This window comes from Notechis scutatus, chromosome 8, assembly GCF_049901735.1.
Source record: "Notechis scutatus isolate UNSWTSFEM ecotype Mainland chromosome 8, rNotScu1.2, whole genome shotgun sequence".
Taxonomy (NCBI): Eukaryota; Metazoa; Chordata; class Lepidosauria; order Squamata; family Elapidae; genus Notechis; species Notechis scutatus.
This window is the reverse complement of record NC_142016.1, coordinates 18,588,727-18,604,034: the sequence shown is the minus strand read 5'-3', so window position 1 is coordinate 18,604,034 and position 15,308 is coordinate 18,588,727. Positions and strand designations below refer to the sequence as shown.

General features: G+C 46.6%; 1 protein-coding gene across 1 annotated transcript in view; it reads left to right on the top strand.

Annotated features, from left to right (window-relative positions):
* Positions 1-4,954, top strand: part of LOC113423727 (phospholemman-like) — a 36,536-nt gene extending 31,582 nt beyond the window's left edge. The window contains exon 7 of the mRNA XM_087970908.1: positions 418-4,954. Coding sequence (XP_087827034.1) covers positions 418-569 — 152 coding nt within the window. The 3' untranslated portion in view covers positions 570-4,954. The remainder of the gene's footprint in view (positions 1-417) is intronic.
* The last annotated feature ends 10,354 nt before the right edge of the window (positions 4,955-15,308 follow it).

Here is a 15,308-nt window from a genome sequence, read left to right as displayed (position 1 = left end):
AAATTTGAATCCCACCACTGTCATGCTGGGAGATGCAATAGGGGCCTGTGTCTAAGAGCCAGGCCAGTGGAGAGTGGTAAAAATAAATAAAAGCAGGTGAAGGATGGATCGCAGCACTAAGCTATGTGTTGTTCTGGGTCTGAATTATAAGAGAGCCAAAGTTGGAGCGATATCAGACTAGGAGTCTAAACTGGAAAAGGACCGGCAGCTGAGCTTGTTTGATGTTTTGAATAAAATCTGGAAAACAAGAGACTTGAAGATAACTCCAACAGCAAGATGGCATTCATAACCAGGATAAATTCATTCTCTGGCTGGAACTGGGGTCACTTTGGGTCCTGAGCCTCTTCCTTTTTTTTTATTTGATTGTCAACTTTCTCCACTATGCCTCACTTCTTTCCTTTTCTCCTCTTCTCCTAGGTAGCTGTATGGATATGGATCCTCCTGGATCTGGAGCGTTCCCCTCCTTCGTTCCGCCTGGCCTTTGTTCTCCCAGCAAGGCCCCATTGCTTGCCACAACTCCAGTGAATTCCAGAACTGCTTGCCTCTGGGGGTCATCCCCACCCAACTGAACCCCCCTTACCAAAACCTTCCCCTTCTGTTTTGGCTTGCTGCTTGAAGTCCACTGCTTCTCAGAGAGGCAGGGCAACCTTCTAACCCTTGGCCTTCAGCCTCTAGTGACCATGAAGGATTCTAACTCCTGAGCTGAGTTCCAGCTGTTTTACAGTAGGGCCCTGTCTGAGCTCTTCCCCTTTAAAAAGCTCTCCTTGGGCTTCTGGAAATAAAAAATTTCCTTGAGTCCAGTTCTTCTCCAGGTGGCTGCATCCGTGCAGTTCTCTCTGGGCAGCTTTCGAGAAGTAGTTTGCTTGTTCAAGTTTTCGATCTAGTATACCGTCCTCGGTTTCACAGATGGTCCCCTGTCCAGAACTAACCATGATTGCTTACCATGAGATCAATTTGGGACTCCCACTAAGGCAATAGTTCTGAAAAACAAAGAGTTAGAGATCCTGATTTTTTTTCCTTATCACCAAAGAAAAGCACGCATGAGATTTATCCAGCATAAGGTGCTATTTCATTGGTGTTCTCTTATTATGAATAGTTGTGCTATTGAGATCACACAGCCCATCTGGATTGCAATCCTAGAAGGGGATGAGAAACTTTCCAAAACCAAGTTTTTTTCCTCTCTGTCTTTCCTTAAAATTGTGGATGGATGGGTGGATGAATGACGGGCCATTAAGTTAGTGTTGACTCTTAGCAACCAGTTAGAAGTTCCTTCTCCAAGATGATCTATAATTATAAGATTGACCACCTAAATGTGCAAAGAAATGGAGGTAGATTGATAAGGTGTCCATTAGCACATTTTTTTTTTAATTAGCCGTAGTTCTATTAGTTCTGAATCAGGATTTTAGGGTACACGTTGGCTTTTAGAAGTAGGAAGGGAGATTTTGCCCACTGAGAATGATTAAGAGTTTGGTGGTTATCCCCATTGCAAGTTGGCAGGTATTTTTCCCATCAGTTTGTTCTGACAGTCCAACCTTTGGGCAAGGGGCTGGATATTATTCTAGTTTACCTGTACAGGTGTTGGGAGATGACAAGAAGCAGAGAGGCATGGAAAGAGCAAATGGGAAAGAAGACAAGGAGGACATCACAACCACCTTCCCAAGATGCCTTCATTATTAGTTCCCAGCCCAGCATGACCCAATGCATGCAACGAATGCCAGGACACGAAGGGTTAGAGCATTGTTTCTAAATTTTGGCGAGTTTTAAGATGTGTGGACTTCAACTCCCAGAGTTCCCCAGCTAGTATGCTGGCTGAGGAATTATGGGGGTTGAAGTCCATGCATCTTAAAATTACAGGAAGAGGGAAGCTAATTGGAAGTACAGCAACTTCAGTATTGAACATTTCAGAAGCTACCAAGGCCTTCAGGAAATGGTGTGGTAGAAGACATTAAAAGCCTGAAATAGATTTAATGTTCCCCTAGGTCAGGGGTGTCAAAGTCTATTTCACTGAGGGCCGCATCAGAGCTCTTGTTGACCTCGGGGGGGGGGGAGGGGGCAGGTGGGCATGGCTGACTGGGTGGGTGTAGTTAACTGGGTGGGCGTGACCAGCTTGACACCACTCACTGGGTGTGGCTGACTGAGTGGGCGTGGCCAACTGAGTGGGCGTGGCCAGCTTGACGCCACTCAGTGTGGCTGACTGAGTAGGTGTGGCCAACTGGGTGGGTGTGGCCAGCTTGACGCCACTCACAGGGTGTGGCTGACTGAGTAGGCGTGGCCAACTGGGTGGGTGTGGCCAGCTTGATGCCACTCCTCAAACTGCTGGCATGTTTCCTCTTTGCATTGGGTAGACCAGGCTGAAGATGCGGGCTGACCCCTTAACATTTTCCAGGACGACTCCGTGGGCCAGATCCAACCACAGGACAGACTGGATCTGGCCCACGGGCCTTGTGTTTGACACCCCTGCCCTACGTCAACTTCTGAATGGGTAGTTAGCAAATGTGTGTGTGTGTGTGTGTGGAGAGGGAGGGAGGGAGGGAGGGGAGAGAGAGAGAGAGATCGATCCATGTGTAGAATCTTTTGAAGCCAGGATTGTCTGCAGTCCACCCTCTCAGACAGTTAAGCCGCCTTTCCCCTTTGCTGCTGCTGGAGAGTTAGTGGCCCTGCCACCTTCTGCAGATCCTTTCTTGTGGGATTGTGATCTCATCAACCGATTCACCCAGCTAAGGAGCTCTAGAGAGGAAGCTTTGCAATGTAAGAGGTTGAAAAAGCCTTTTTTTTGGTGGGTTTTTTTTTTTTAAAAGAAATCTGCTGAGGAAGGACAACTTCCCTCTGGTGTATGTGTGTGTGTTTTATTTTTGTTTTCCTTTTCCCCTGTGGCCAGTTGAGGACAAGGGTATTATTCCCCACTGAGTGGCGATGAAAGGGCCACTTGTGCCCCTATGGAGGAAAAGTTCAAAGAGGAGAAGGGAGCTGTGGGGGAGAGACCGAGGGAGGAGAACGGTCTCTTGGAAGTGATGATAAATAATGCAGTCTGAATAGGCCGACAGTGATTTCACAGTCCCACAAAGGGCCTGTGGTTTTTAATAGCTGGAACCAGCGTTGCAGTCAGAAATCTTTGTGTTCTTTGTTTGGCTGCCGGAATGGGGAGTTTCTTCTAGCATCCTCAAATGTATCCCAGGTATAATGCAGAAGGATAACGGGGGCTTTGTCTTTTTAGAAGGAAGCAACGTTATGAACTGATGCAAGGGTCACCTTGAGAGGGTGCAAAGGATGTGAGCTTGGCTTTGGGGGGGTGTCTCTCTTCCTGCCTTTTTGCAGCTGTGCATTGGGTCCTGCTGGCTAAGAGTTATCACATTTGGAAGGCTGACCAAACTGGAGCCCACACACTGCGGGGAGGCCGGTGTATGCTGCTGCCCAGGTGTGCATCTGTGTGGTTGCAGGGTGGAGAACCTGATCTGGCCCCGCCTTGATTATGGCGCCCAGACAGGTATTTGCTTCCTGTCTTCTGAAGCTGTGACACCTCCTCTGGCTTCCGTGGGCGGAGCTTCAGAGAAAGGGTGGAGCTTCAACGAGCCTCTAGCCCTGACATCCTACCAAGGGCGCCTATAATGGGAGCTTGTTTGCTTTCATCATCATGACGGAAGCAGCATTGCACCACTGGGCTACAAGTTGCACTCTTTTGGAACATGCTGGTGATGTCACAGTGGTTTTGCAAAAGGGGTGGGGCTTAGGTTATGCTGCTTTGATTCTCTTCCCCCCAGAGATACTACTGTATCAGTGGTAGGATTCCATTTTTTTTTACTACCGGTTCTGTGGGCGTGGCTTGTTGGGCGTGGAAGGGGAAGGATACTGTAAAATCCCCATTCCCTCCCCACTAACCTGCTTTGCAGCTCCGTTCTCCTGTGCAGGGCAACCAAAGGAGACCCAGCCGATCAGCTGGGACTCGGGAGGCAGAGAAGAGACGGGGGCGGGGCCAGTCAGAGGTGGGATTTGCTGGTTTTCCGAACTACTCAAAATTTCTGCTACCGGTTCTCCAGAACTGGTCAGGACCTGCTGAATACCCACCTCTGGACTGTATCCTACAAAGGCTTACCAAGCACATTGGACTGCCTGAGTCAGGTGAGGAAATTGCATCTTGATTGCAACCCCAGTCTGAAAAAAAAGATTTTTAGTAGAGCAGTGCAGAGAAATCTGGCCAGTTTTTAAAAATCCCCTTCTCCGCTTGCAAACCACTCCAGTCAAGAAGGCAGCTAAATCAGTGAGGATAGCTCCAACCCCAGGAGAGAGATTTCTGCCTGTGACGTGGACTCAAAATCTTTTACCTCTGCTTGTTTCTCTTCTAAATCCGGCTAGGTTTAATTTAACTGTGATGACAGTGGAGCGAAAGGTTGAATGACTCACTGGAATCCTTGCTGATATTAAGGCTTGGATCAGTGTTTCTCAACCTTGGCCGCTTGAAGATGTGTGGGCTTCAACTCCCAGAATTCCCTGGCTGGGGAATTCTGGGAGTTGAAGTCCATACATCTTCATTCTTTAAAGCGGCCAAAAACACTCTTGGATCATTATATGAAATTTTCCCGTGGAGAGTTTGGGCTTCTCTCCAGTAGAGGGCAGCACCAACTAACATTCACCTGCCAAAATCCAGTGGGCTTAAGGCTGTATAACCATGTCAACCCAAATCATGCTACTTCTATTAATATCCTCCATGCAAAAAAAGCTTTTCGTGAATGAAGCCTCATGGTTTATATGTTTGTACCTTTGATCCTTGGAGCAAACGCTTTTTGTAAAATGAAAATGCTATGTAGCAGGCTGGCTGATTTTGATCTGGTATATGATCCCCCAATCATAGTGAACCAACGAGGAATCTGGTTGGACATGGGCACCTCATTTCAACCCTCTTTCCTCTCTGGGAGTCGCCCCTGTTTTCTTTTGCTCATTAAAAGATCAGTGAAATTAACCGATGTAAGGGGAAGTGTGTGTTGCTATGTTGCTGTTTAGCATCTGCTTTCCTTCATGGTTTTCATCAAGTTCTGCAGATCATTTAAACGTGAAATTTTGAATGGTACGGTGGCCTAGAGGTGGAACTCTCACCTTACAATCAGGAGGCTGTGAATTTGATTCTAGGTAGAGGCTGATATTTCTCTCTCTGAATATGTATATCTGCTGACTATAACTCCTCATTGGCAACGGGAAGGGCATCCAGCCAGTAAACACTCAGCTCCATTCAGTTGCCTAGATTCCATCCTGCAAAAGATTATGGGGTTGTTAAAAGAAGATGATTTAAATGTGAAATCTGGGTTTCTCCTTTGCATGGAAAAAAGGCCATGCTTAGGAGGAATCTTTTTAGATTTCACTATACTCCTGACCAATTAAAGGTGTTTCCTAATGTCTCTTTTTCCCACAGCGGCAGTGTTATGACTAAACCATTATCGTTGTGGGCAGTTGCTACATAAAGAACAAATGCCTTGGAATTGAAAAGATCAACCAAAATGATCAAATGGAGTTAATCAAACAACATGGAATGTGTGCAACCCCATAATAAATAAGACTTTTTAATCAGAAAAGGCATCAGGGAACCATTGAAGAAGCAGAAGATATTAGAAAGGGGTTTTGTGTTTATGCAACCTGCTGTGTCATGCTTTATAATTATCTTTTTCAATCAGTGAATTAATTTTCTTTAGTTCTGAATTATCCCTTAAAAAACAGGTGGGGAAAATAAGAGAGAACATTTGTGATATTCTTTATTATTTGTGGGTCTTTCCTTATGAGATGAAATGGAGAATGAAAAGGTATTTTATAGTTTGTGGAGCATACAGTGTTAAAATCCTCCGTTTGGGTAATATTTCTATTTTCATTTTTAAAAGAGCATATCATGTTTCGTTTGTTAACTCCGCCCCAAAGCTGGTTTCAGAAAAATAACCTCAAGCACATTAATCATAGAGTAAATACTATAGCCTCCATGTAAAGCTACCCAACAGCAGAATGAAAAGCAGTTAACCTTAGTATACCAGACTGCACCGTTTCTCAATTTTAGCAACTTTAACATGTATGGACTTCAATGCCCAGAATTACCCGGCTACATGCTGGCTGGAGAATTTTGGGAGTTGGAATCCAACCATTTTAACTTTTCCAAACCTTTGAATGTGGCTGTAACTTTTAGTTCCCATTTGAAATGTGGAATTGCATTTTGAATCTCATTCCAAATTCTGGTTTGTTCAAGAAATACTGTAAGAGAGGCCTATTTTTCTGTTCACAGCTGTATTTCAGATAAAGTGCAAGAGTCAGTTTAACTCATAGTACATAGAATAATAGGTTCGGAAGGGACCTTTTCTGGTCCAGTGGTCACCAACCAGTGGGCTGGGGACCACTGGTGGTCTGTGAGAAAATTTTGGTGGTCTGCAGAGAAATGTCACCCCCAAAGCAATTAATCCAGGCTGCATGGGAACACAAGGCTGCGCCACCCACATGGCCGGCGGGAACACAAGGCTTGCGTCGCTTGCATTGCGAACAACATGAGATAGTGAGGGAAGGGGGGAAAGGGTGGAGGGGTGGGAACTTGCCCCACGCGCCCCACATGCCTTGCCTGGCCACCGGGCTGCTGCTTTCTGCTTCTTTCTTCTGCTGTTTTTGGCTGCATGCAAGAAAAGCAGCAAAAGTCTTTCTTTCTCTCCCCCAAACTCTGCCAATAATGAGTCTTTGGGACCCTGCAAGGCATCCTGCTCCAAGAGGCTGAGCTGGCAAAGACTCATTTCTGGCAGAGTTTGGGAGAGAGAAAGAAAGACTTCTTGTGCTTCTGCTGCTTTCCTTGCATGAAGCCAAAAGTCTCTCTCTGTCTGTCTCTCTCTCTCTCTCTCTTCCCGAGAATGGAGCTGGAGAAGGTATCCTGCAATTCCAAATAAAGAACAATTGATTGGTAGGAAGACAGGGTGGGGGATTTTCCTGCAGACTTTTGGGGGGATTTTCCCAGGGTCTCTGCTCCGCAGGATTTAAAATTACGAGTTTGGTGCTCCCTGAGGTCCAAAAGGTTGGCGACCCCTGGTCTAGTCCAACCTGAATGGTTGGCTTCCTGGTGTTTTCTAAATTTCCTGAATGGAGAATTCTGGGAGTTGAAGTCCAGGCATTTTCAAGCTGCCAAGGTAGAGGTTTCATTACCAGGCTAAATAACATAATTATTGTGGGGGAGAGTTTGATTTGCAGACCTAGCCAAGCAATGTCTGAAATGGTATAGGGTCTCCTGCTTGAGCAGGGGGTTGGACTAGAAGACCTCCAAAGTCCCTTCGAGCTCTATTTTGATTGATTGATTGATTGATTGATTGAATAAATCATTTGTAGGAAAACTATCAAACTCAGCAAACACCAAGAACTATTCTCAAATTGGAGTCATCCTGCTACAGGTATACCAAATTCTCTCCTTGGTATCTTCACAGCTGAGATCATGTGGTGAAGAAGAGCACACTGCAAAATTCACACTTTGCCAATAAATTCCACACTCCTGCAGTAGCAGATTTGCACACAGTTTAATTATCCCTGCAATTAACACTGTTCATTATAATCTTGTGAGTTATTTTAAGCCAATTTCCTTCTGTTCATTGGCTGGTCTTCTTGGAACAAATAAACTCAGGCTACATATCATGAAGCAGGATATTTTAAAATCCCTCTCGATCAATACGAAGTCTAGAAAGATATTAAAATCAGGGATAATGAAATGTTTCTGAAGTGCTTTCAAGCTATCTGCTGCATGCCTATCTTTAGATAGATGTCTCACTTCTGATACTTGTTCCTACCTCTGAAGTAAAATCTTCATTGCATGAAGATTGTTTTAAAAATAATTGTTTGGATTTATGTCACCTGGTTTACTAAAAAGATACTTCAAAGTATTTACAAACCCCTAAAAACTGAATTCTGGTTTGCATCCCTGATGGAACGTTTCTTTTAAAAGCATGTACATTAATGTTTTTGACAACACAAGCTGGCTGTTTTTTTTTCTTCCTTTTTCAAATGTTGCACTTTGCGTCTTGCACTTGGCCTCAGAGGACTGAGGCATTGCATACAGCTCCCTAAAGTTTTAAATAAATAGCCCCTTTGGGGTTTCTCAGTCAGCCTCCTTCGAGCTGTGCCATGCAACTCTGGCTTGGATGGAAACATTGCAAAGATGTCATTTGGTGTGCCTTTTAAGTCCTGTGCACTGGGACCGCCAACCTTGGATGTTGACTTCCAGCCACGTTATCTCTTGGCAGCCAAACAACGGGGCTGTGTGGAGTGGAATCAGAGGGTGATGACATGCAAAAAAAAAAAAAAAAGATGGAAGGAGATTGTACTGTGCAAAGATGAGGAGGTAGCTTGGCAGGAATCCTTCATTTGTCATCAACATTGGCATTGGAGTCAAGCTATTCTCCAGAGCATCGGAGGGCAGGACAAGAAGCAACAGGTGGAAACTAATCAAGGAGAGAAGCAACCTAGAACTAAGGACTTGGGCTTGGCTAGTCTAGTAAAGAGAAGGACCAGGGGAGACATGATAGTGGTCTTCCAATATTTGAGGGGCTGCCACGGAGAGGAAGGGTTCAGTCTATTTTCTAAAGCTCCCGAAGGCCAGATAAGGAATAATGGATGGAAACTGAACAAGGAGAGATTTAACCTGGAAATAAGGAGAAACTTTCTGACAGTGAGAACAGTCAACCAATGGAACAGAAGTTGGAAGTTGTGGAAGCGTCATCACTTGAGACTTTCAAAAAGAGACTGGACTACCATCTGTCAAAAATGGTGTAGGGTCCCCTGCTTGGGCAGGGGGTTGGACTAGATGACCTACAAGGTCCCTTCCAACTCTGATTATCTGTTATCTGTTAAGGAGAAATTTCCTGACAGTGAGGACGATGAATTAGTGGAACAACTTTCCTCCAGAAGTTGTGAATTCTCCAACACTGGAAGTTTTTCAAAAGATGTTGGATAACCATTTCGGCTGAAGTGGTATAGAGAGGGGTCTGGCTTGGCTTTAAGCCTGGGACTTCAGCCCAGCCAGCAGCGGCATGCTGGGAGCAAGCCCCAGGCTTAAAGCAGAACCTGGTATAGAGCAGGGGTGTCAAACTCGATTTCATTGAGGGCCGCATCAGGGTTGCGTTTGACCTTGGGGGACTGGGCTGGGCGTGGCCAGGGTGGGTGTGTCCACCTCGACGTCACTCGTGTTGGGGGCGCCTGTGGTGGTTCGAGCGCTCTGCCAGTGAAAATGGGCTCCTGAGCTCCGTTTTCAGCTGCAACAGCCTCCTGCTATCCTCCGGAGCTCCTTTTTCGCTGGCAGATGCACTGCAGGCCGTTCCTTCGCAGTTTCCAGGGTGGCTCCGTGGGCCAGAGTTAAGCACCAGATCCAGCCCCCGGGCCTTGAGTTTGACACCCCTGGTATATAGGGTTTTCTGCCTGAGCAGGCAATTGGACTAGATTGGACAGGTGCCTTTGAACGCTGTTACTTTATTCTGCTCTATAAACCAGCCATAGAACAAGATTTTTATTCTGTGGGAGCCTTAGAAGGCTTCACAGCTCTCCAACGGCTCTTGGCCTACCTAGAAGCTCCTTAATGAAAGCTACCAGTAAGAGGGTGTAGCTGTTAAAGCACTGGGCCAGAGACCAGGAGACTGTGAGTTCTAGTCCAACCTTGAGCGTGTAAACCAGGTGGGTGACTTTGGGTCAGTCACACCCACTCAGCCCAACCCTCCTTCTTCCAGGGAGGAGAATTGTTGAGAAAATAGGAGGCATTGTGTGCATGTGAGTGTGTGCCTCGAGTTGTATGGAATAAAAGTGGGATAGAAATCTTTAAGTTACTAATGTAAACACTCAGAATCCTTGTAGCCATTCCCCAGCCATCCATCTTCAAGTTGGCCAGGTTTAGAGACCTTGTTCTAAAGGGTAAATCAGGAAAAATATGCTTAATTTGTAGATGGTCATTAGGGCCCCTTGGCTTAGTCCAACTTTCTCTTGGCTTCTTCAGCACTGCTGAGAAATCTGGGAGTTGAAGTCCATCTCTCTGGAGGGTGCCAAGGTTTGAGAAGGCTGGGGTAGACCTCTGAATTCTCTCATCCCCTTGTCTTCAATGTCCACAGAGGGAGAGGAGTAAAAGTATCAAGAGACCAGCCATGATTGGGCCCACTTTTTACCTGCAAGGGTGAGGCTTTGACTGCGCTGTTGTGGTTGCCATCTTGATTCCTCCCTCAATAACCACCTCCAGCCTCGTCCCTTGCTCCAGAGAATGCCAAGATTGCCAGGTTGGTCTAGTCGGCAACCCGCGGCTCTAGAGCTACATGTGGCTCTTTCATCCCTCTGCTGCGGCTCCCTGTCACCAGTTGGTAAAAGGAAAAAGGATGCCATGCTAGGAGGAGACTCTATGGTGGGGGAACCGGACTTCCAGACAGATCCAGAATTGATCGGGGGGGCTTCCGGTTAGGACCTTTGTGGCTCTTTGAATGTTTAAGGTTGCCGACCTCTGGTCTAGTGGTTAAGGCACCAGGCTGGTAAAGCCAGAGACCATGAGTTCAAGTCTTGCCTTAATCATGAAAGTCAACTGGTGACCTTGGGCCAGTCACTCTCTTTCAGCCCAATTTACCTTACAGGATTGTTGTTGTGGGGAAAATAGGAGGAGGAAGAGGTGTGCGTGTTGGATATGTTTGCCACCTTACGTTATTTGTAAAAATAATAAAGGGATATAAATAAGTAAAATGTCCATCCCAAGGACAGAGGAAGCTTCCCTGTTCAGAATGGCTACACATCCCAGGTACTATTGTTCAGAAGAAATAATTCAGTTAATGTAACCTCCAAATGGGTTATTTTACTTCCCCTGCGTCCATTGTTTTTGGGTTTTTTCCACCGATAACATGACTACAACCTTACTTGAAATTTAACCTCTGTTCCTGATCTTCTTGATTATCCCATGGATTTTGGATAGCAAAGAAGTTATTGGAATGACTTTCAGCCAACCGGCATGAGTATAACGTGAGGGGAAGGCCACCTCCCCTGGCCATTGATGTGTCATTAGCCTCTGAAAATGAAAGGCAGAATGCAATGCAATAGGGAAGTCTTGCAAATTTGGGGTTACTTTCGAGATTACTTCATGATTTGTAATGTTCGTCCCTTCTACTTTTAATTTTGGCCGTGTTGGAAAACAATCTCCATCACCCAGAGCTGGTATTTAGCCGGTTCTGACCTGTTCTGGAGAACCGGTAGTGGTAGAAGAGTAGTTTGGAGAACCAGCAAATCCCACCTCTGACTGGCCCCGCCCCCATCTATTCTCTGCCTCCCGAGTCCCAGCTGATTGGCTGAGTCTTCTTTTGTTGCCCTGCACAGGAGAACGGAGCTGGAAAGCAGGTTATTAGGGTGGGGAGGGAATGGGATTTTGCAGTAACCTTCCCCCGTCACACCCACCAAGCCACACCCACAGAAGCAGTAATAAAAAAAATTGAATCCCACCACTGCCATCACCCCTATCCCAGGTGACTAGTGAATGATGGAGCTTGTAGTTCCACCTGAAGAAGGCTGTGATGGAGAATAAAGGCTGCATACAACAGTGTTTCTCAACCTTTTAAGCCTGGCTGGATGGGGAATTCTGGGAGGTAAAGTCTGCATGTCTTAAAATTGCCAAGGTTGGGGAACATGGTATATAAGTTAAAACCTATTAAGGGTTAGAAAAATATTCTGAGGCTATACAGATATTCCTCGACTTACAGCGACAACTGAGCCCAAAATTTCTGTTGTTAAGTGAGATATTTGTTAAGTGAGTTTTTTTGCCCCATTTTGCAACCTTCCTTGTCTTAGTTGTTAAGTGAATCACTGCCGGTGATAAGTTAGTAACCTGGTTGTTAAGAGAATCTGGCTTCTCCATTGACTTTGTTCATCAAAAACAGAGGTGGTATTCAGCAGGTTCTGACCAGTTCTGGAGAATTGGTAGTGGAAATTTTGAGTAGTTCAGAGAACTGGCAAATACCGCCTCTGACTGGCCCCGCCCCCATCTATTCTCCGCCTCCCGAGTCTCAGCTGCGTCTTCTTTGGTTGCCCTGCACAGGAGAACGGAGCTGCAAAGCAGGTTAGTGGGGCAGGGAGGGAATGGGGATTTTATAGTAGTACCCTTCCCCTGCCATGCCCACAAGTAACACCCACCAAGCCACGCCCAAACAACCGGTAGTGAAGACACAGCAATGCCATAAGTATTACCCAGTGGCCAAGCATCTGAATTCTGATCACGTGATCGTGGGAATGTTACCAAGGTGGTAACTGTGAAAAATGGTCGTAAGTCCCCCTTTTCAGTGCCGTTGTAACTTGGAATGGTCACTAAACAAACTGTTGTAAGTTGAGGACTACCTGTAAACAGCAGGTTCCCAAATTGGGTGGGGTGGGAGAGGGTAGGAATGCATCCTTCAGCTGCGGCAGTCTTTGTCGGAAGCTGGGTGGCTCAGAAGCTGAAAGATTCCCATTCCAAGCCCTGTGGAATCATCTGCATAATTTAGCAAGGTGGGATTAAGGAAAAAGGAGTGATTCCTTTTGCACAGAGCCCTGGGGGTGTGCAACACATCCCCTCGTTCAATTGCGGTTTAGTTCTTCCATCAAGCTGGAACAAAGGGTTTCTAAATCAGCCATTGTCTTTAGGATGAAAGGGTGAGTTTCAATTAATTTGACAATCCAATAAATAGGTGTTTCGTTTCCCCAGGAGATGAATGGCGAGGAAGGATTTTGCACTATCTAGGACATGTTGGCGGGTAGGTTATGGGGATTCAATAGAGTGTCAGTTTGAGCTAAACTGGTGGTGTGGTTCGCATGCAGGGATGGGGCCGGATTATCAGAGAGTGGACTGCTGCCTTTGGAGCTTGTGGAGGGTGGCAGAAGCGATGCAAAGGACCCAGAGGAGCCTGTGCGCATGTGCGCAGGGCTGCTCAAAGGAAAGAGCAGCTGCAGCAGCACAGGCGACTCGGGAATAAAGCTGCAAGGTGACAAAATGGGCCAAAATTCCCTTTAGCCAATGTTTCGCTTAACAACATACATTTTGGGCTCCGTTGTGGTCATAAGTCGAGGGCTACCTGTAAATGTGCTTCATGCAGAACCGTGTTTGTTCAACCCTTGGCTACTTTAAAGTGTATGGACTTCAACTCCCAGAATTCCAGAGCCAGCCTATAGGATGCTGTATAGGTCAGGGGTCTCCAACGTTGGCAACTTTAAGCCTGGAGGACTTCGACTCCCAGAATTCCACAGCCAGTTTATAGGATATTGCAGATGAGTATCTTTTACTGCTTGTGTTTTCCTGGCAATGATGTTGGCTGACTTGGGTTGGGGAAAATGGCTGTGTGTGTTCACACCACAGTTTTACCCGGTCAGATCAAGACTTAGCAGCTGCAAAGCCCACCAAATTCAGTTTAAGCTTGGCTAGTGACAGCCCATCTCTTTAAGGCTCTGTGTATTGTGTGGAGCGAGAAAACCATTAACAGAGATTAACAGAGTTGGAAGGGATCTTGTAGGGATCTTGTACCGGTCCGTGGAACAATTTCTACCGGGCCGCCGGTTTGCTGGGCGCCGCCATCTTGTTTTGATGAAAAAGTGCTTCCGGTGAGCTTTTCCGGGTAGAAAGCGGCGTTTGGGTGCTGAAAGAATCCTCGTGCCTTAGTTTCATCGAGGGGGATGGCGGCTTCGAACAAAACTAAGGCGCGATTATTCTTTCAGCACGCATGGCAAGGCGTGCCGAGCGACCGTCCCGAAGCTGTCGCGAAGCCCATCGACACAGGTACAAAGGAGGAGTTGAAGGTGGTGGGGAGAAGCGGGGGACGGCTGGCTGGCCGGTCGCTTGGCTCGCCTTGCCATGCATGCTGATGCCGGTACCGGGCTGCGGATGATTTTGTGATGCCGGTACCGGGCCTCGGATGATTTTGTGATGCCGGTACCGGGCCGCGGCATAAAAAAGGTTGGAGGCCACTGATCTAGTCCAACTCCCCCTACACTTCCCAAGCAGGAAACTCTAGACCATTTCTGACAAATGGCAGCCCAATCTCTTCAATCATTCAATGTCCAGCTTATACCCTGTCTGTTCTGCTCTGCAGCTGCTGAAGTTTTTGCCTTTCCTTGAGCACCACGGCTGCTTCTGAATAGCCCTGCCATTGTTTAGCGCAGGAGTCAGCAACCCGCAGCTCTGGAGCCACATGTGGCTCTTTCATCCCTCTGTTGCGGCTCCCTGTTTGCTCAAAATCTGCATTGCAACTGCCAATGTGCGACATCCACCAGCAAGCGATTTATTGAGCTTTTCAAACCCCCCCCCCCCTTGTAGGCTAACCATGGATAAATCCAAGAAAAGAAAAGTTTCAGAAGAAAGCAGAATCTTTAATTCAACTATATACGCTAGATTTGTGGCCGCTTAGGAAATAGTCAGTCATGGGAAGGGTTTTGTGGCTTCCGGTGTTTTCTTTTCTGTGGGAAACGGGTCCAAACAGCTCTTTGAGTGTTTAAGGTTGCCGATCCCTGGTCTAACTGAATGTCTAACTAAATGGAGGTTAGGAGCAATTTGGGAGAACAAGACACATTAACGAAAAGACAATCGTGCAGATCACTTTAGTCCATTCATTGCACAAAGCAGCCTTTGCTGTTTGAACCCAATTTAATGTTTGGTAAAGACCAAGATTTAAAAGCCAGGGTTGGTTGGTAAATAGCAATTCAATCCATACGGATTCAATCCATTCCATCTTCTATTAAGGGCCAAACACATTTTAATGGGGGGGGGGGGGGGAGAAAATTCTATTTTTATAAAAGAACAAATCTAGGAAGCCTAAAAAAACAGCCATAGTCAGGCATGGGAAGGGTTTTGTGACTCCCAGTTGTTTTTTTTCGGGGTCCAAATGGCTCTTTGGACTGTTTTTAAGGTTGCCGACCCCTGGTTTAGTGCTAAACCTACCCCATTATTGGCAGATACTGCATAGGTGCAAGGAAGCGAAAAATGTACCCCAAAGTGCCAGGCATTGAAAAGGGGCATTGAAAAGGTTGCGAGCAAAAGATGCCCCCCACCCACCCACCCACCATCTGCTGGATGTGGTAGCCCCAATACATCAAGAGGGCTTTCCTGGTTGGGCAAAGGGGTTTCCAGAACGACAAAAGTCAGCCGAGAGCTTACATCGCCGGAGCCGCTGAATAGAGGGTAGACTGCTCCTGTGCAGGGAGGCTCGGGCTATCCCCGCCTCTCCCACCCCCGCAGCTTTTCTGGAGCCAGTCGCCCCGGAGCGTTTCCCATCAGAAATGGTGTGTGTGTATGGGGGGTGAGGGGTTGGACTAGATGACCTACAAGGTCCCTTCCAACTCTGATG